The 21,177-nt window shown below is 44.6% G+C and overlaps 1 protein-coding gene across 1 annotated transcript; it reads left to right on the plus strand.

The window, feature by feature from the left end:
* The first annotated feature begins 1,394 nt into the window (after positions 1-1,394).
* Positions 1,395-11,862, plus strand: LOC103292270 (melanoma-associated antigen B5-like). Its single transcript, XM_054715020.1, has 3 exons — positions 1,395-1,412; positions 10,793-10,982; positions 11,063-11,862. Exons 1-3 carry the CDS (start codon positions 1,395-1,397, stop codon positions 11,860-11,862), a joined length of 1,008 nt encoding a protein of 335 aa, XP_054570995.1.
* The last annotated feature ends 9,315 nt before the right edge of the window (positions 11,863-21,177 follow it).

Below are 21,177 nucleotides of genomic sequence, written 5' to 3' on the forward strand. Positions count from 1 at the left end.
AGATACCTAGGAATAAACTTAACTAAGGAGGTAAAAGACCTATACACGGAAAACTACAGGACACTGAAAAAAGAGATAGAGGAAGACGTAAACAGATGGAAGAACATACCATGTTCATGGATTGGTAGATTCAACATCATTAAAATGTCCATACTACCCAAAGCAATCTATAGATTCAATGCACTCCCCATTAAAATACCAATGGCATATTTCACAGACCTTGAAAGAACTCTCCAAAAATTCATCTGGAATAAAAAAAGACCCCGAATAGCCACAGCAATCCTGAGAAAGAAGAATAAAGTAGGAGGGATCTCAATACCAGATTTCAAGCTGTATTACAAAGCCACTGTTCTCAAAACAGCCTGGTACTGGCACAAGAACGGACATATAGATCAGTGGAACAGAATAGAGAATCCAGATATTGACCCAAACCACTATGCTCAATTAATATTTGACAAAGGAGGCATGAACATACAATGGAGTCAAGACAGTCTCTTCAATAAATGGTGTTGGGAAAATTGGACAGATACATGCAAAAAAATGAAGCTTGATCACCAACTTACGCCATACACAAAAATAAACTCAAAATGGATACAGGACTTAAACATAAGACGGGAAACCATAAAAATACTAGAGCAATCCACAGGCAGCAAAATCTCAGACATATGCCAAAAGAAATTCTTCACTGACACTGCCCCTAGGGCAATGGAAGCTAAAGAGAAAATTAACAAATGGACTACATCAAAATAAAAAGCTTTTTCACAGCAAAAGAAACCATCAACAAAACAACAAGAAGGCCTACTGCATGGGAGAACATATTTGCAAATGCCATCACTGATAAAGGTTTAATATCCAACATCTACAGGCAGCTTATACAACTTAATAAAAGGAAGATAAATGATCCAATAAAAAAATGGGCAATAATAAACGCTCTAATGCAGAAAAGCTATTTTATTTTACATTGCAAAGAGAAGTTTTGTGTGATTCAGTGTTGTTCTATCTGAGAGCATTACATTTTATCAATTATATCTTGGATTTAAAAATATGTATAATGATACTGTGTAGGTAAAAATCATAAGTGCCATTCATTAAAAACCCAGTGTTGCCCTAGCCGTTTTGACTCAGTGGATAGAGAATCGCCCTAAGGACTGAAGGGTCCTGGCTTTGATTCCAGTCAAAGGGACATGCCTCGGTTGTCGGCTTAATCCCCACAGCCAATCAGTGGTTCTCTCTCATCATTGATGCTTCTATCTCATTTTCTCTCTGAAATCAATAAAAATATTTTTAAAAACAACAATAACAAAAAAACACAGTGTTTGCCAATCATCTTGACAGATGCTTCACATACAACACCTATTCCCACAGTCTTAAAAGATAGGGTTTAGGGCTCAAAGATGGCGACCTGCAGGAAGGTAGGGAGGGAGAGTGTGTGATTGAGTGAGGGAGTGATAGAGGTGTGTGTGGACGTGTGTGTGAGTGAAATAGGGACAGTTAGACCCTGCAGTTCTTCTTGGGGGCTTCCAATCCAGACAGTCTTAAATGACAAAACCCTGCGGCCACTGCAAACACTCAGGGGAGGACACCAGGGGCACAGAGACCACGCCATCTTGAAGAACAGAACTGCTTGAGACTAGAATCCTAGCCTCTCCACCACCCAGTCTGGTCTAGGAAGCAAACCAGGACACTATAGCCACTCTGATAGAAGACCTACCATCACAGCTGCAGACCGAGGGACACCAAGACCCCAGGCACCCGGCCACAGATTTCTGAACTCATTAACACCACCAACCAGACAGGCCTTGGAACTGCCCAGGACCCAGCAGCCACTTTAGCCAAAATCTTGCTACCCCAGATGCAGACCCGAGGACCCTGGGACCTCCACCTCCAAAGGTGTGCTGCCTGACAGCAGTAAGTACAACCTCCCCCTCCCCAGTGCGGGAACTCAGGATTCGCATGTTCCCAGGCACTCTACTACCTAGGCAGTGCTTGGGAGCCACTGAGAGCCCCAGAGGGTGTGATTCTGCACAGACATGGGCGTGTGGCCCTGCAGTAGAAATTCTGAACTCCCTCTTCCTAAATTACTGCCCACGGATACCCCGGCTGTGCAACTTCAGTGCCAGGGCCCCTCTGAGTGCGTCAGAGCTCTGAGCAGACAAACACACCACCAGTTCACGCGCACTTCCAAAGGGCAGGCACTTCCAAAGTTCACGCACGCACTTCCAAAGCTGGCAAACTCACAGCCACAGACAAGGGAAGGCACCCTGAGCCCATATATCCACAGGGTCCTCTGGGGAGGTGCTTTGAACCCCTACTGGGTGTGATTCTGTACAGACAAGGACGTGCTGCCCCACAGCAGAAACTCTGAACTCCTTTCTCCTGAATAACTTCCCACATACACCCTAGCTGTTTAACTTTAGTGCCAGGGCCTCTCAAAGCATGTCAGAGCTCTGCGCAGGCAAATGCACCACCAGTTTGCGCACACACTTCCAAAGCCCATCTATCCACAGGGCGCTTGTGGGAGCTACAGTGAGTACTGGCTGGGTGTGATCTTGGACGAACAAGGACGCACTGCCCCTGACAGTAGAAATTCTGAATTCACTTATCCTGGACACCTGCAAGGACACCGCAGCAGGGTAACTTCAGTGCCAGGGCCCCTCAAAGTGTGTCAGAGCTCAGTGTCAGCAATCTCACCGCCACAGATGTGCACATTTCCAAAGGGCAGGCAGCCTGAGCCCATATATCCACAGGGTCCTCTAGGGAGCTGCTTTGAGCCCCTGTTGGGTGTGATTCTGTACAGACAAGGACACGCTATCCCCCAGCAGAAATTCTGAAAACCCTCTTCCTGAATAACTGCCCACATTCACCCTAGCTGCTCAACCTCAGTGCCAGGACCCCTCAGAGCACATCAGAGCTCTGTGCCTGCAAACACAGATGCGAATTTCCAACAGGCAGGCACCCTGAGCCCATTTACACACAGGACACTAGTGAGAGCTACTGTGAGCTCTCCCAACAGATGGTTCCTGGGTGCCACTGTGAGTCCCCACTGGAATGCGTGATTTCAACTAAGGGTGCAAGACAGCAAAAATTGGGACACTCCCCTACACAGCTGCTGACTTCTAGACACCACAGTTGTGACTCTCAAGCTTGTAGGCCTACATCAAGAGAACCCAAATAGCTCAAGTAGGGAGCTACACTAGATTACCAAGCCCAGGAGAACTGAGAGATTACACCAGTAGCACCATCCCCAAAAGAATCTGGGTAGCAAAGCAAGCGGATTTACAACTAAAACATTACAGGAAAACATGGGAAGACCAAAAAAAAAGCAATCCCAAAGGAAAGAAAAAGAGGAATCACCAGAAAGGGAGTTAAATGAAATTGAGGATAGCAGCTTATCAGAGAAAGAATTCAGAGTAATGGTTATAAGGATGTTTAAATGGATGGATGACAAATACACACAACTCGATGAGAATTATAAGGAGCTGAATGAGAATGTCGCCAACATGAAAAAGAACTAAGAGGAGATGAAGAACAACATAGCTGCAATAAAGAACACAATGGAAGGCTTAAACAGTAGACTAGAAAAGGCTGAGGACCACATCAGTGAATTAGAAGACAAAGTAGGAAAAAACTCACAAACATAGCAGCAACTGGAAAGAAGACTTAAAAAGCAAGAGGAGAGCCTAAGGGAGCTTTGGGAAAACACAATATTCACTTAATAGGGATACCAGAAGGAGAGGAAGAGAAGCAAGGAATAGAAAACCTGTTTGAAGAAACAATGACAGAAAACTTCCCTGATATTGGCAAGAAAAAAACCATGCAAGTCCAAGAAGTACATAGAGTCCCAAACAAGTTGAACCCCAAAAGACCGACACCAAGACACATCATAATTAAACTGGCGAACACCAACGACAAAGTAAGAATCTTAAAGGCTGCCAGAGAGAGACAGAAAGTTACTTACAAGGGATATCCTATTAGAATATCAACTGATTTCTCAGCAGAAACACACCAGGCTAGAAAGGAATAGAATGAAATATACAAAGTGATGCAAAGCAAGGGTCTGAATCCAAGAATACTATATGCAGCAAGGCTATCATTCAAAATTGAAGGTGGATTCAGAAGCTTCACAGACAAAAAAGGGCTAAGAGAGTTTATTACTACCAAGTCAGCAATGCAATAAATGCTAAAGGGACTGCTGTAAAAAGAAGAAAGACAACGGCAAGAGGAAACACAAACACTAAGGAAAAATATGATAACAAACATGTACTTGTCAATAATAACATTAAATGTAAATGGATTAAATACACCAATCAAAAGACATAGGGTAACTGAATGGATAAGAAAACATGACCCATATATTTGCTGTCTATAAGAGACCCACCTCAGAGCAAAGGATTCATACAGACTGAGAGTGAAGGGATGGAAAAACATTTTTCAGGCAAATGGAAATGAGAAAAAAGCTGGGGTTGCGATACTTATTGCTGATAAAATAGACCTCAAAGTAAAGACCATAATAAGAGATGAGGAAGGCCACTACATAATACTAAAGGAAGACATCCAGCAAGAAGATATAACTCTGGTAAAGATATATGCACCCAATGCAGGAGCACCCAAATATATAAAAAATCTCCTGGAAGATATCAAGGGAGAGATAGACAACGATACAATCATAGTAGGAGACTTTAATACACCACTGACATCACTCGATAAATCCTCCAGACAAAAAATCAGCAAAGAAACAGCAATTCTAAATGACACACTAGATCAGATGGACCTAATTGACATCTTCAGAGCATTTCACCCCACAGCCACGGAATATATGTTCTTCTCAAGTGCACATGGGACATTTTCAAAAATAGACCACATATTGGGTCACAAGCAAAGTCTCCCCAAATTCAAAAATATTGAAATCCTATCAAGCATTTTCTCAGACCACAATGGCATAATATTAGAAATAAACTACAATAAAAACAATCAAAAAAAAAAAACACAAAACACTTGGAAGCTGAATAGCATGCTACTAAACAATGATTGGGTTATCAATGAGATCAAAAAAGAAGTTAAAAACATCCTGGAGACTAATGACAATAATAACACAACATTGCAAATCCTATGGGACACAATGAAAGCAGTCCTGAGAGGGAAGTTTATAGCTCTACAGGCCTACCTCAAAAAACAAGAAACAATGGTAATAAATCATCTAACTCAACAATTCAAAGAATTAGAAAGAGAGCAACAAGAAAAGCCCAGTGTGAGCAGAAGGAAATAATAAAGATCAGAGCAGAAATGAATGACATAGAGACCAAAAAAACAAAAAAAAACAAAAGATCAACAAAACCAAGAGCTGGTTCTTTGAAAGGATAAACAAGATTGATAAACCTCTAGCCAGGCTCACCAAGAAGCAAAGAGAGAGGACCCAAATAAACAAAATCAGAAATGAAGGAGGTGAAATAACAACAGACCCCACCGAAATACAAAAGATTGTTAAAAATACTATGAACAACTCTATTCTAACAATCTAGACAACCTCGAGGAAATGGACACATTCGTAGAAAAATACAACCTTCCAAAACTTACTCAGGAAGATTTTAAAAATCTCAATAGGCTGATAACTATGGAAGAAATTGAAGCAGTCATCAAAAAGCTTCCAGCAAACAAAAGCCCAGGGCCAGACAGCTTCACAGGAGAGTTTTACCAAACATTCAAGGAAGAACTAAAACCTATCCTCCTCAGACTATTCAAAAAAATTCAAGAGGAAGGAACACTTCCAATCTCCTTCTATGAAGCCAGCATCACCCTAATACCAAAAACAGATAAAGAAAACACAATAAAAGAGAATTACAGGCCAATATCCCTCATGAACATAGGTGCCAAAATACTCAACAAAATTCTAGCAAATCAGAACCCGCAATACATCAGAAAGATCATACACCATGACCAAGTAGGATTTATCCCAGGGATGCAAGGAAGGTACAATATTCGCAAATCAATAAACGTGATACATCACATAAACAAATTGAGAGATAAAAATCATATAGTCATATCAATTGATGCAGAAAAAGCATTTGACAAAATCCAACACTCTTTCTTGATAAAAACTCTCTGCAAGGTGGGAATAGAAGGATCATACCTCAACATAATAAAATCCATATACGACAAACGTACAGCCAACATCATACTCAATGGGCAAAAACTAAAACCATTTCCCCTAAGAACAGGAACAAGACAGGGATGCCCACTCTCACCACTCCTGTTCAACATAAAGCTGGGAGCCATTGCAATCAGACAAGAAGAAGAAATAAAAGGCATTCAAATTGGAGAAGAAGAAGTAAAACTGTCCTTATTCGCAGATGACATGATACTGTATATAGAAAACCCTTAAGACTCCATCAAAAAATTATTAGACTTAATAAATGAATTTGGCATTGTAGCAGGATACAAAATTAACACCAAGAAATCTATGGCATTTCTATACACCAATAGTGAACTTACAGAAAAAGAGACTACAAAAGCAATCCCATTTACCATTGCACCAAAAAAAATTGAGATACCTAGGAATAAACTTAACTAAGGAAGTAAAAGACCTATACGTGGAAAACTACACAACACTGAAAAAAGAGATAGAGGAAGACATAAACAGATGGAAGAACATACCGTGTTCATGGATTGGTAGAATCAACATAATCAAAATATCCATACTACCCAAAGCAATCTATAAATTCAATGCACTTCCCATTAAAATACCAACTGCATATTTCACACACCTAGAACGAACTCTCCAAAAATTCATCTGGAATTAAAAACGACCCTGAATAGCTGCAGCAATCCTGAGAAAGAAGAACAAAGTAGGTGGGATCTCAATACCAGATTTCAAGCTGTATTACAAAGCCACTGTTCTCAAAACAGCCTGTTACTGACACAAGAGCAGACACATAGATCAATGGAATAGAATAGAGAACCTAGAGATCGACTCAAACCACTATGCCCAATTAGTATTTGACAAAGGAGGCATGAACATACAATGGAGTCAAGACAGTCTCTTCAACAAATGGTGTTGGGAAAATTGGACAGATACATGCAAAAGAAATGAAACTAGATCACCAACTTTCACCATACACAAAAATAAACTCAAAATGGATAAAGGACGTAAACATTAGACTGGAAACCATAAAAATACTAGAGGAATCCACAGGCAGCAAAATCTCAGACATATGTCGAAAGAACTTCTTCATTGATACTGCTCCTAGGGCAATGGAAGCTAAAGAGAAAATAAACAAATGGGACTACATCAAAATAAAAAGCTTTTGCACAGCAAAAGAAACCATCAATAAAACAACAAGAAAGCCCACTGCATGGGAGAACATATTTATCAATGATATCAAGGATAAGGGTTTAATCTCCACTATTTACAGAGAACTCATACAACTTAACAAAAAGAAGATAAACAACCCAATCGCAAAATGGGTAACTGATCTAAATAGACACTTTTCAAAAGAAGACAGAAGGAAGGCCAAGAGACATATGAAAACCTGCTCAAAGTCACTAATCATCAGAGAGATGCAAATCAAAACAACAATGCGGTACCATCTCACACCTGTCAGAATGGCTATCATCAACAAACAGCAAGTGTTGGCGAGGATGTGGATAACACAAATCTGGGAAAAATTATAATGACATTGTAGAATAATATCATGTAAGGATATTCTTTGTTCTAGGCCATGGCAATTCCATTTCAAACTGGCTGCCAATTTCTTTTTGTATAGACAAGGTGTCCACACAAGCCAAAAACCCCAGTTCCCCACATCATGGGTACAAGACATCTCAAACAAGTGTTGTTGCAGTGAGAGGGCAGCTGCTGTTGGCCAAGTCTCTGTCTGTTACCTGGGTCCCGATTTGAACTGGGTGTGGGAAGATAAGCAGCCCTGGGGGCAGGAGACCTCCCTCAGCAGGGCTGAGGGTTCAGCCCCCTGCAAACTTGGGGGAGTGAAGCTCTGTGCCCCACCTCTGTTGACCCTCAAGTTCTGTAGACCCTTCCCTCATCTGCTCTTAGATCTCCCCGTGGGGCTGACTAGGACAGGGACACCCCAGGGAGGTGAGGGCCTTGCCTAAGGGCTGGGGCCCAGGGAAGTGTCCCAGGTCCTGAGAGGAGTGCAGGTGGCAATCCCTGTGAGAGAGAGGCTGCCTCCACAGGGGGCGCCAGAGATCCCGCCAGCAGTCAGCCTGGAGAGGTCCTGTCTCTTTAACTGAGGGGCATCTAGCCAGCTCCCTCTTGGGGCGCCTTGGAAGGGAGGCTTTACCTCAGGGGGCAGCGCCCTGAGGGCAGAAGGAGAGAAGGCCCAGGCTGTAGCTCCAGTCAAGGTGAGGAGGGGAAGAGGAGTGAGCCCAAGTCCCCTCCGCGAGGCCCCGCCCCTCCGCCGTTGCCCCGCCCCTCCCGCCCCCCTCCAGCCCTGCCCCTGCTCTCAGGCCTGGGGCACCCTGGGCACAGCAGAGCTCAGGCTGAGGACGACCCCCTGAAGGGTCTCGGGAGGTGTGGGCCCTGGGATGCGGGGCTGCCCAGTTCAGCAGGGGAGGGTGAGTGACACCCCACCAGAGCCAAGGGGAGGGAACTCGGGAGAAACTCCGCCCAGGGCCTGCTCCTGGCTCCGTGAGGGCCCAAACATGGCGGGCAGGTGGTTGAGCCTTCCTGCCCACTCCGTGGACGGGACACGGAGGGCCTTGGTCTGGGGGAAGGGCACCGCGTCCTGAAGGAAGGCACGGGGGGTGGGGGTAGGAGGGTCCCCAGGGGCCGGCCCACCCCCTCCGTGAGGAGGCCGGGACCTTGCCTCTGCCCTCCACTCTGCAAGGCCGGGCAGCGAGGCTGTCAGGCCGCCTCTGGGAGCAAGTCACTGGGTGTGAGGCCTTGGTCTGAGGAGGGGACCGTGTCCTGAAGGAAGTCAGGGTGGGAAGTCGGAGGGTCCCCAGGAGGGACCGCGCCTGTTGGAAACCAGGCTCAGAAGCCTGAGGGTCCCCAGGGGCCCGCACATCCCCTCAGCGAGGAGGCCGGCGCCTTTCCCCTGCCCTCCACCCTGGGAGGCCGGGCAGCGAGGCTGTCAGGCCGCCTGTGAAGCCAGAAAGAGAGGGGTGAAGGCCTTGGTCTGAGGAGGGGACCACGTCCTGAAGGAAGTCACGGGGGGGCGGGTGTAGGAGGGTCCCCAGGGGCCGGCCCACCCTCCCCCCCCCCACACCGGGAGGAGGCCTGGACCTTTCCCCTGCCCTCCACCCTGGGAGGCCGGGCAGCGAGGCTGCCAGGCCGCCTCTGGGAGCAAGTCACAGGGTGTGAGGCCTTGGCGTGAGGGACGGCCCTCAAGTTAGGAAGCGTCCCAGGAGGAGCAGGAGGCAGGCCTCTGGGAGGACCCAGGGAGCCCCCATGCTACTGCTGGACTAGGCTGCCAGCAGATTTCTGGAAAAGATGGCTGACACTGCTTTGCTCCTTGGGTGTCCTGCAAGCTGGGTTGGGGGTGAGGGGCTAGGGCTGCTGGGTAGAAGGATGGGGAGCTTTTATTTATGAGGGACGCTTTACCCTCACCAGTAGGAGGATATCCAGGTCTTTCCAGAATTCAAGGGGACATCTCCCTGAACCATCATATCTGAGGGAACACCCATGACCGCAGTACCTGAGAACCCCTATTCTCAGCCTTGAGACCCTGGGCAGGTGGGGTGACTCTCATCCTCATGGAAGCCCAGTCTCAGGAAATGCTCGAAGGAGAGAGCAGTCCCAGGCTACTACACCAAAAGTCAAATGAAACATTGCCGGGCCCACATATCATCCTATATAATAAGAGGCTAATATGCAAATTGTCCCCTCCACTGGGAGTTTCACAGGGAATTTGCCCATAGAGCGGGGCTGGCCTGAAAATGCCATGTCCCATCCCAGCCACTTCTGCCCCTGATGTGCCAATCCCACCCTGATCAGGGGTAGAGGCAGCCTGCCAATTGCCCTTAGCCCCTCCCCCTGGCACACCATTGCCCTTAACCCTGCCTGGCCCCACCCCCAATTGCCAACCACACCCCGCCAACCACACCCCAATCTGGGGTGAGGCCTGCCAGCCAACTGCCCTTGGCCTATCCCCACAGGGAGCCCTGCCTCATCTTGGGGTGGACCAATTGGACTCCCCTCTTGCACGAATTCGTGCACAGGGACTGCAATGGAATAAGATAACAATCCTGAGCCCCACCTTTGCCTTCATCTCAGGGTAGGCCTGCCAGACTAACTCACTTATTTCTATCCAATGTAACAGAAAAGAGGCCTTCAGTGAAGGTGCAGCCACCAGTCAGTGGAAGAGTGGGATTCCTGTCACTACCTTGAGACCAGGTGAGAACCCTGCATGAGTTCTCAAGGACCCAAGCAGCCCATGAAGGAGACCTTGGTGTCTCAGAGAGCTTCTAGGTTTGGTTTCAGGTGTCAATTTCACAGGAGCAGAATAGAGGGGGCACATAACCTGCCAATATTTCACATGATGATTCTGGTTGATAACTGAGAAGAATCTGACACCCTAGAACATAGATTCCCCACTGGAAATCCCTCGGCTGTCAGCCCTGTACCCCCGACGAAGGGCTGCCAGGATGTAGTCTAAGGATCCCTACAAGTGCCTCTCCAGGTTTCTCAAGGAACAGATGGATCAGAATGGAAGCATTGTGGGTTGCTAGAGCACTGCCTTCCAGGACACCTGGAGAGGCAGCCTTAGCTAAAGCCAAGGTAGAATCCATCTCACCACTGACTGAAGGCACTCACATGATCTCTTTCTTCTTTATCCAGGTATCCCCATCTCCTGATTTCCTGTCCAGACTTCTGCCTGCTGTCCCTGACTATAGTGACATCATGCCAGGTCGTCACAAGAGCAAAAAACGCCACCGTGCCCAAATTGAGCCTCAGAGTTGTGGCAATGCTCAGGCCACTGCTGCAGCAGCAAAAGAGTTCCCTCCCTCCTTCTCTACTCAGTGTGAAGGTATTAGCCAGGGTCTGCCTGTGGGTGGGTCATTGAACACTTCCCAGGGTCCTCAATGCTCACTCCCACCTCTTTTGTAGATATTGCTGGCCCTGGATCTGATCAAGCTTCCAGCAGCCAAGATGAGGATGATGCTGTCTTCTCTGCGACCTCACTCTCCGTGGTGGATGATTTCAAAAAGAGGACTGAGGCTTTGGAGCTATTCCTTCTGTCAAAGTACAAGCTGAAACAACCCATTATGAAGAAAGACCTGCTGCGTATTGTCGGGAAAGATTACCAAGACCGATTTTGTGAGATGCTCAAGAACGCCTCTGATGAAATGGAAACCTTCTTTGCATTACACATCAATGAAGTCGACTCAAGAAATCTCTCCTATTCTCTTGTCAGCAAGCTGAAACTCCCCAATAATGGGAGGGTGCGTCCTGGCAGAGGGTTCCCCAAGACCGGTTTCCTGATGCATATCCTGGGTTTGATCTTCATGAATGACAACTGTGTCTCTGAAGAAGTGATCTGGGGAGATCTGCGTCTGAAGCAAGTGTACCCTGGGAAGAAGCACTTCGTCTTTGGGGAACCCAGGAAGCTCATCACCGATTTTGTGAGGCTGAAGTACCTGGAGTGCCACCAGGTGCCCGACAGTGACCCTCCACGCTCTGAGTTTCTGTGGGGTCCAAAAGCACACCTTGAAACCAGCAAGATGGAAGTGCTGGAGTTTTGTGCAAAGGTCAATGGTACCCACCCCAGGGCCTACCCATCGTGTTATGAAGAAGCTTTGAGAGATGAGGAAGAGAGAGCCCGAGCCAGAGATGCAGCCAGGGCTGCCACTACTGCCCAAGTCAGAGCAGCTTTCAGGGCCATGGCCAGCACAACCTTTCCACCATAGAGAAATCTAAAGCTTTTCGTCCTTCACACCAGAATATGTAACATCACAATAGGGATAATATTCTTGGAAGTGTAAAAGGATCCTTATTCTAGTTGTTGGGATAATGGAATAGAAATCAAAAAGCATGAGTATTCTTAGTTTTTCTTGTTCTTTTTAATCTCCAGTTTTGTAAAATTAACTGAGGTATACTGTGATATTTTAAGTTTATTGAATAAATAGGAGAAATTAAAGTTTAATAAATTTGATCTTGGGTTTCCTGGTTCTTTTATCCACCACACACTGAGTCTGCTATTGGGGAGTCTCAGTATTTGGACTGGGGATACTATAGGAAATGCAGCCTCTTCTCATATAATTTTATAGCCTGCAAGTTGCATTTATATGAGGAAGATGTTGAAGCATCCCATGTGACCTAGAGGTAAGGTAAAAAGAATGGGTGAGGAAGAGGGTGTTCCTTATGAGAGCAGTTAGGCAGAAATTTCCCAAGCAAGGCAGTTTGGGAATGTAAGTAACTGTAAGTCCTTAGTGGGTTGTAATTTTCATTTATGCTATCTGGTGCTCCAATGGATGTTGTGGAAATGGTGAGCAGAGGCCAGGCCCTCCTATGTTGTGCTTGTGAATTGGGAGACAAAGAGTGGGTTAGTCTGCTCTGTGTGCTCTAACAAAATACCACAGCCTGGGTGGCTTAAACATTTTTACAGTTTGTGCCCTGGGAAATACAGAATCAATTTGCTGGTGTATTCGGTTTCCAGTGAGAGCTCTCTTACTTGCTTGCAGATGGCCTCCTTCTCCCAGTGCCCTGACCAGGTAGAGAGAGGGTTCTCCTCTCTCTTGTGCTTCTTAGAAGAACACTAAAGGAATCTGGACACCCCATCCTCATGATATCTACAAAACCTAAGTACTCCCCCAAATCTCCCATTCGAAACACCATTATGCTCGGGATTAGGGCCTCAACATGTAAATAGGGTGATGGGGAAGGGGGACACTACCATTTGTCTCTAAACGACAACTGCTGCTACAAGTTACGTTGGCACTGTGGGTAAACCAGAGAGAAATATTCACCTGGGTCAGGATAGGAAGGTACCCTTTGTTCTTGTCATAGTGCAGGTGGACACAATGTGCAAACTCGGTGTTCTATGCTCATCATCTCCTGGCACTTGCTGAGAAGTAGAGATGACATTCCCTTGAGGTGAGATGCCAAGAAGCCACTGTGCTGACGTGCTTTACCCTGAGTTGGACAAGGAGAACCTGCTCCCTTAAAATGGTATTTCACTTGGTTATCTTGAGGGGGTTTGGCAAACTCTAAGTGAGGGCTAGCTTTTGTCCAGGGTGTAATGAATGTAAACAGAGGTGGTGTGGATGGAAAGGCAACTGGCAGGGATACAGGGACTTGCTCTTTGACAGCAGTTCTAGAATCTTGAGGTGCATCTATCTGGGGAAGGCAACTGCTCACCTGAATTAAATAATAGGCATTCTAATGCGGAAATTTTACTTAGTTTTATTAGCTATGGATAATTTTTGATTCATTGAATGTTCTTTGTCTGAGATAATTACATCTTCTATGACATGTCCTGGATTCAAGAATATTCCAAGGGAGCCGAAACCGGTTTGGCTCAGTGGATAGAGCATCGGTCTGCAGACTGAAGGGTCCCAGGTTCGATTCTGGTCAAGGGCATGTACATTGGTTGCGGGCACATCCCCAGTAGGGGGTATGCAGGAGGCAGCTGGTCGATGTTTCTCTCTCATCGATGTTTCTAGCTCTCTATCCCTCTCCCTTCCTCTCTGTAAAAAATCAATAAAATATATATTTTTAAAAAAGAATATTCCAAGGGAGATGGGTGGCATCATCTGCGATCAAAATAATACTCTTAAATGCCATTTTAAAAATATGGGGCAATATTTGCTAGCCATCTTGCCATGTGGTTTATATGTTTTTTTTCCAAGCTAAGCCAACACCTTGGGATATATCTAAAGAAAATTCTCCCTGACATAATTGGATTCAATTTGTGCATGAAGGACAATATGCAACTAATATTGACAAGTAACATAGAAAGCTGTCACTATTGAAAAAGCTTGTGTTTATGTGCTTGTTGTTCAAGCTCATATAAAGCAACTGTGCTACTTAAAACATTGTAATTTTTCCTTGCTGCCACTAATTCCAAGTAGTGATTGACAATGTAATTTTTAAAATGTAATTGATTTGTAGGCAAACAATGCAAAAAGAAACAGATTTCCCTTCATAAGCTCTTATTCAACACAAAATTTCCTGAGGTAAAATGCATCTTTCACAAAATAAATACCAGGTAAACAGGATTGGGATTCATGATTTCTTAATCCTTCTCTCCTGTAACTATTGCTACCTTCCCAGTTGTTAAACTACATCTCTCATACTTATTTTCTGGTCTCAGCGTCCTTTAATTTTAAAGTTCTCATTCAAAAATTGTCCTCCAATCAAAGGAATGAATGATTTTGCTCATGTTGATACAATCTCATATTCTTTGATACCTCATGATTTTTTCCCTATGGCATGAGCAGTTGCATAATATTTTCTTTCTTAAAAGAGTCATATTCACTCTTATCCAGTTAGTATTTTTATTTCTTTGTCTTTTCCAACCATAGCCCTTTTTCAGTGCCTCATTAATCTCCATATTTAACCAAAGATGGTTCTATAGATTTTCTGTAATAGATGACATGTACATATTACTTTGCAATGTAATTTTCATAATATGTTTACCTCTTTTTAAAAATGTGCCCATATTTACCATAGAAGTTTAAAACTAATGAATAAACACCAGTACATTTTCCTAATAATTTTTTTATTTACTAAGGTATTATATATGTGTCATTATCCCCCCATTGGCCCCTATTGCCCCCACCCCACCCTGCACTCATGGCCTCACCTACCTGGGATCTGTGTGCATTGGTTTTGCTTATATGCATGCATACAAGTCCTTTGCTTGATCTCTCCCCCTGACTCCCACCCACCCCTACCTTCCTTCTGAGGTTTGAGCATCTGATTGATGCTTCTCTGTCTCTGGATCTGTTTTTGTTCATCAGTTTATGTTGTTCATTATATTCCTTAAATGAGTGAGATCATGTAATAATATATTATTTCAATCAGCATTTCATTCCTGCAAATAATAACCCTTCTTTTGTTTTTCCATTTTATCATCTTGTTTCTTTATTATGTCCTTGCAGAACATCTAAAAAACTCGTTGCCCATTTTTCTTTTCTTCTTTAAATATTTACACGTTACTACTGGATTATAAAGAAGTCATTAGTATTCTTCACAATTATATGTTCTGTCATTTTAGCTTTCCACAACCTTGTATTATATATTCCTTGCTGAACATGGACAGTTTCCTATACTTTTAGCTGCTCCATATTCTGTTTTGTGAAATTCTCAGTCACACATTAGTTATTGAGATTCTGTGTCCCTGAACCTCTGGCACTCAACAAGCCAATTTCCTACCCCTCCTGCATTTTATACTGGTTTGAATATCAAAGTATAACAATCCTCACACCATCTAAAATTACATTTCTCTCTTTTATATCTCTAGTTTTGACAAATGTTACTTTTTAATTAATTTTTATTTAAGTATAGTTAGAATATAATATATACATAGTTTCACGTGTCCAATACAGTGATTTTAATTTTTATACCATACAAAAATGTGTCTGTGCCATTTCTTATACCTTTTCTCTTCCCTTTATAATATTACTTGACTTATTAATTAATATAGTTTTCTCCTAGTTGTCCCCAAAACAATTTAATGATGTTTACATGAAAAAGACTTTAAATTAAGATAACATAATAATTAAAAATATAAATGATTAAAATAAGATTTTTAAAAATGAAATTAGAAATGGCAAGTAGAACTGAATAAGGATGTAGTATTCAAAATTTTAGTTGTCTAGCCTGATTTGCTTGGATCTGAATCTTCTTCCTACCCATTCTAACATACAAATGTGATGTTATTTACATATTGAGGACCATAACCAGAAAACAAGTGCCATTGCCTGGCACTGCTATTTTTCCTAACACAAGAAGTACAAGAGGGCAATAGCATTACTGGTCCAGAGGATGCCAATAGTAGAGGAGCTCAAGTGCTAGGAGTAGAGGTGGAAAGCAAGAGAGCTAGGGGGTGGGAGCCTGAGAACAGGGGGTGGGAGTTGGGAGCCTGAGAACCAGCTGGAGAGCACAACAGAGAGTTAGAGCATGGGAGAGCAAGAGTGCACTAGAAGAGAGCTCTGGAGAAGAGAGCTTGCCAGATGGAGGTGATCGTGGCAGACAGAGGGGAGCTTGCCCTACTGAGGGAAGCTTGGGAGACTCAGAGAGCCATCTCTTGGCTCTTTAAATGTGTGAAAAGGGAACATGGTAATTGACACACCCTGTTCTCACCTCAGCATTCTAGTGAGTACAGCAAAGTGTTTCAGAGCTATCCCAGGTGCACTGCTCTCTGCTGTACTGGTGGCTGCAATGACTCATATGATGGTGTGGGCTTAATACTTTTCCAGCCAATCTCTCTCACTGTGGTACATTTTTTTCTACTCGGGCTTTTGAACAGACTCTCCTTCACTCCTAATCTCTCTTTTGCTTCAATGTTTTTCTTCCTGTGTCCTCCTGCCTTAGCCCCATTATTCTCTATTTTGGGAGAGCTAAACTTGAAGTATTTTCTAATACCTGAGTCCCTTTCTGATCCTACCTGTCTATACTAATAAAGTAGAAACATGCAAATTAACCATCACTCTGCTACACCCACGAGGCAATCAGGAGTGAGTATGCAAATTAACCCACCAAAATGGCAGTGGCCACAGAGCTGGAGAGAGCAGGAGGCTTCAGTTGCCACCGGCGATGGAGGAAGCCAAGCTTCCCATCCACAAAGGCCTACGCTCAAGGCTACAAACTTTCAATTATAGAAGATAAATAAATCCCAGACACGTGCTTTCAGGGGGCCCTGGCCTCTGCTCATGGAGGCACTGAAAAAAAAAATAAAAGAGAAAAGCCCCTTACCCAGGCTGGCCACACCCCCATGGCCCTATCCCTGTAAACCAGCAGTAGGACATCCTTCGAAGGGTCCAGATTGGAGAGGGTGCAAGCTGGGCTGAGGAACACCCCCCTATGCACAAATTTTGTGCATCAGGCCTTTAGTAAATCTATAAAAGCTTAATATGCAAATTGTCCCCTTGGGAGCTCAACCAGGAGACCAGGAGTTAGGTCGCTCTCTATGATGTGCGCTGTCCACCAGGGGTTGGGGTAGAATGAAGGAAGACCCAGGTTGGCAGCTGGCAGGCAGGTAAGGTAGGTCCCAGCCAGCAGCTGGCAGTGGGGAAGGGCAGCCCCTGCTGGCAGCCAGAAGGTCCTAATCAACCTGATCATCGGCCAGGCCTAGGGATCCTACCCTTGCACAAATTTCATGCACTGGGCTTCTAGTAGTTTTATAAATGTTTTCAGCATCTCAAGGGCACTAGGCTAGGTTCCTCATTTTCTTTATTTGCATCCCACAAAAGGTCATATTATAATCGCTGTGATTATGAAAATGTGAAAAATTTTAAAAATGATTTTTACTGTCCATTTCCATAGCCTTCATAAGATCTACAATCAAATGTAAATTACCTTTAATGGTTTGAGATGTTAATGTTGAGTGTCTAGATGTTCTTCCTTACTTAGAAGATTGCATATATTGTTGCCAAGTGCCAAGAGTAACATAGTTGGATCTTGGGAGGGTGACACATATTTGTACAAAAGAGGAATATGAAACAATAGGGTCTCCAGGGAAGACTGTGGCACCTAGAATTTTATTGGGGACACATGTCTTTACCTCCTGGTGATTTTACCTTTGTGTACTCGCATCCTCGAGTGTAGGGTAGACCTGTGACTTGATTGGAAGGAATAGTTTATGACAAAGGTGCTGGATGTCACTCCCTTGCTAACAGACATTATATAAGTCACTATTTTGCTATCAGGAGTGATATTATTATCCTACATGTTGAAGAAATAATCAATCGTGTTTGAATGGGTTAGCGAGTACAAAATGTGGCATGAAAGTGCAGGCTGTGTTTAGGTATGAAGATTAGTTTTTAAGCACATCAGGAAATAACTCTAAATGCTATAGGCAAAAGGAAATGAATTCTGTCTAACAAACTGAGTGAGCTTGAAAGTGGTGTATTCTTGGTCACATGCAGTTTCCAACTCTGCAGTAAGGAGCTTCAATGGTCACTCTGATTCTTCCAACAAAAAATAGAATGAAATGAAAATTGAGAAGGGTTCCTAGACCCAACAGAGGATTGAGGTCACCATGCTACATGCTGCCCTTAAAAGGCAAAGATTGAGTGGTGGATACTTAAGGGAAACAATGTTTTGACACGTTGACTGCATTTCTTAGAAGACTAATGAAGAGTTCTCAAGAATACGGCATTTCCAAGGAAGCATTTTGCAGAACAGATAGGAGTGAAGAGTGGGAATCTGATGAATGTTGACAGGGGAGGCACAGAGAGACTGTCTTGTGTCTCCACTCAGACCCAGAAGGCCCAGGAATGGCTGTCAGATTGAGCATCCCCTCACTAATTTTCAGTGTTCTCAAGGACATGAGAGCTTTGGTGTACATTGGTGATGTTAAGGTGAAAGAAAGAGGAATTCCAGGGGCCTGCCAGGAGTCAAGGGAAGGATCCTGAGTGAGGACTAAGGGCACACCCTTACCCTGAACAGACAGGCCACAAGGAGCCTGAATCCTGATGTCACCCCTGAATGGACACTAGCAGGAGAGCCTCATGTGCATTCCCTGACCTTTCCTTCCATGGCTCCTCAGCAGGAGAGGGCATTGGCCTGCAGCTGTGAGACCTAGGTGAGCACAGAGAGGCAATCTAGGCCCTGCCAGGAAACAAGGGCAGAACAATGAATTACAGCTCTGGGAAACATAGACACTAAGACCATGAGGTGGCACAGAGACTGCCAAAGCCCTCATCCTTGAGATTCCTTAGGCAGGGCCCTTAGACTGACTCTGTAAGGAGGGTGTCAGAGATGTGAGGGCCTTGCTCTGAGGTGAGATCCTCAGGTTAGGAAAGGAAGGAGTTCCAAGTATCTTCCAGGAGTCAAGGCGAGGCCCCTGAGTGGTAATGTTGGGAACCCATTCCTCTCAGAAATGTGAGGGCCCCAGAGCAGCATGCACTTGTTGTTGCCATGGGCATCATTGGCATGATGTGATGATGCAATCACCACCTCTTATGGTGTCACAATGGGGGTGAGGGACTTGGTCTAAAAGGTATGGTCTGAGGCCAGTAGTGGGAGGATTTCTAGGCTTTCCAGAGGCCAAGGTGAATACTATGAGGATCGAGGTAAACACACACCCCTCAAAAGTGAGTACACCATAAAAGTAAGTCTTTACTCGGCCTCAAGAATCCAAGGACAGGTATGATCAGAGAGGAGTTCCTCACATTCCCCTAGGGCCCTCAGGGTGGACCTGGCCTTAATATGAGGGGCAGGCCCAAGGGTCAGGGAGAAATCATAGAACAAGAGAGCAGTGGGTCAAAGCAAGGGCAGAGGGTGCATCCACCCTTAAAGAGAAGGGATGACAATGCATCTGACCCCACACTGGCTTTTAGGACTTGAATACCCAGCGCAGGGCTAGCAAGCTTCAGCTCCCCCAACACTTATTTTACTTGGTCTATGGGAGGGGAAATCCGTATTTTGAAGGTATAGCCACTATTCAACCAAAAGTGTGGGGACACAAGTACTTATATGAAATCAAATGAGGACCCTTAGTGAGGACTGAGCACCCCAGAGTAACCAGGACAGAAAACCCACCACTGAACAGTCAAATGTGGGAATACCTGCACTGGGATGATGAGCTTTGGGCCTCCTTCATTTATTCTTTTTGGTCCCATGGCTTGCCACCAGTTGAATGGTGCTCTTGAATGTGAAATTACAGACTCCTCAAACTCAAACACTGCCAGCCTCTACTGTCACCTCAGTACACCTGAGGCAGGACTGGCAGGATTCAGCCTGAAGTTTTCCCAAAACACAGGAGCCCTGTTGGTTTTTAGAGTGGTGGCATGTGAGTGTACACTGGGAGGAAACACTACATCAATGGGGAATCTAGGAAGCTTATCACCAAAGATCTAGTGAAGGTGGAGTAGCTGGTGTACCTCTAGGTGCCTGACACTGATCCTCCATGCTACGAGTTCCTCTGGGGTCCCAAGGCTTAAACAGAAACAACCAAGATGATAATCCTGGATTTTTTGCAAAGCTAAATGGTATATTTCCAAGTTCCTTCACATCACAATACAAATAATCTTTGGCAGAGGAGGTAGAAAGAGCACAAGGCAGATGGGCAGTCGGGGCTGACACTGATACCACAGGCAGGAAATGTTCCATGGCCTGATCCAGGAGTTTCTCTATTACTAGTAAAATCTAAGGATTAATTTTTGTCATGAAGAAAATATCTGACTCCATAATAGAATATTGCCTTGATATAGGAAGGAATCCCACAGTAAGAGGGTTGAAACAATAGAATAGAAAAAATAAAATTTCATCCACCTTGATTCTCCTTTGTCTTTACCATCTTTTCTTTTTTAAACTTGTTTACTAGAGGACTTGTGCAGGAAATTTTGCCTTGGGGAGTCCCTCAGCCTGACTTGCAGCCTCTGACAATCTGAAACCCCTTGGGGGGTGTCTGACTACAGGTTTAGGTCCATTCCCTGCAGTCGGACATCCTTCTCCCAAGCTGGGACCACTTACCCTTAACTTCTTACATGCCTGCTTGCCCCTAACTGCTCAGAGTCCTGCCTGTTTGCCTCTAACCACTTCACTTGCCTGCCTGCCTGCCTGCTCACCCCTAACTGCTCACCTGCCTGCCTACCTGCCTGCTCAGTGCACTTCATAGTGACCTGTCTTCTGGATGTTCTGGTCATTCCATTGTAAGGGTCGCTTAGGTTTTATATACATAGATACATGTTCTTAGCTTACTAAAGGGTTTAGGACATAGTAAATCTTAACACAATAGATCTCTTACACCACTAAGTTGAGTATCTGCCTTTAGGACGGTCAATTGTCAGTACCTAAGATGGCAAGATAAAGACCCAGCCTCCCTTCATAGAACTTTGCTAGCTAGGAGCTTCAATCACTTAAAGAGGATGTTGAGGTGCTCTCTATGCCTCATAGGAAACTTAAAAGCGTAGGTGATTCCGGAGGTGTTCTAGGTGAAAGGAGTAAGTGTGAATTGTCTGAGTCTAGGCAGTTTAGATTTGAGGACACAGCAAGTCAGCCTCTGAGATGTCCTTGTCAGTTAGGCTACAAGGTGGAGAAGATGAGACAGTGGG

This window comes from Eptesicus fuscus, chromosome 1 (genome assembly GCF_027574615.1).
Source record: "Eptesicus fuscus isolate TK198812 chromosome 1, DD_ASM_mEF_20220401, whole genome shotgun sequence".
In the NCBI taxonomy this organism is placed as follows: Eukaryota; Metazoa; Chordata; class Mammalia; order Chiroptera; family Vespertilionidae; genus Eptesicus; species Eptesicus fuscus.

Coding starts and splice junctions, on each gene's coding strand:
- LOC103292270 (XM_054715020.1), top strand. Junction 10,983..11,062: donor CTTCTCTACTCAGTGTGAAG/GTATTAGCCAGG, acceptor CCTCTTTTGTAG/ATATTGCTGGCCCTGGATCT.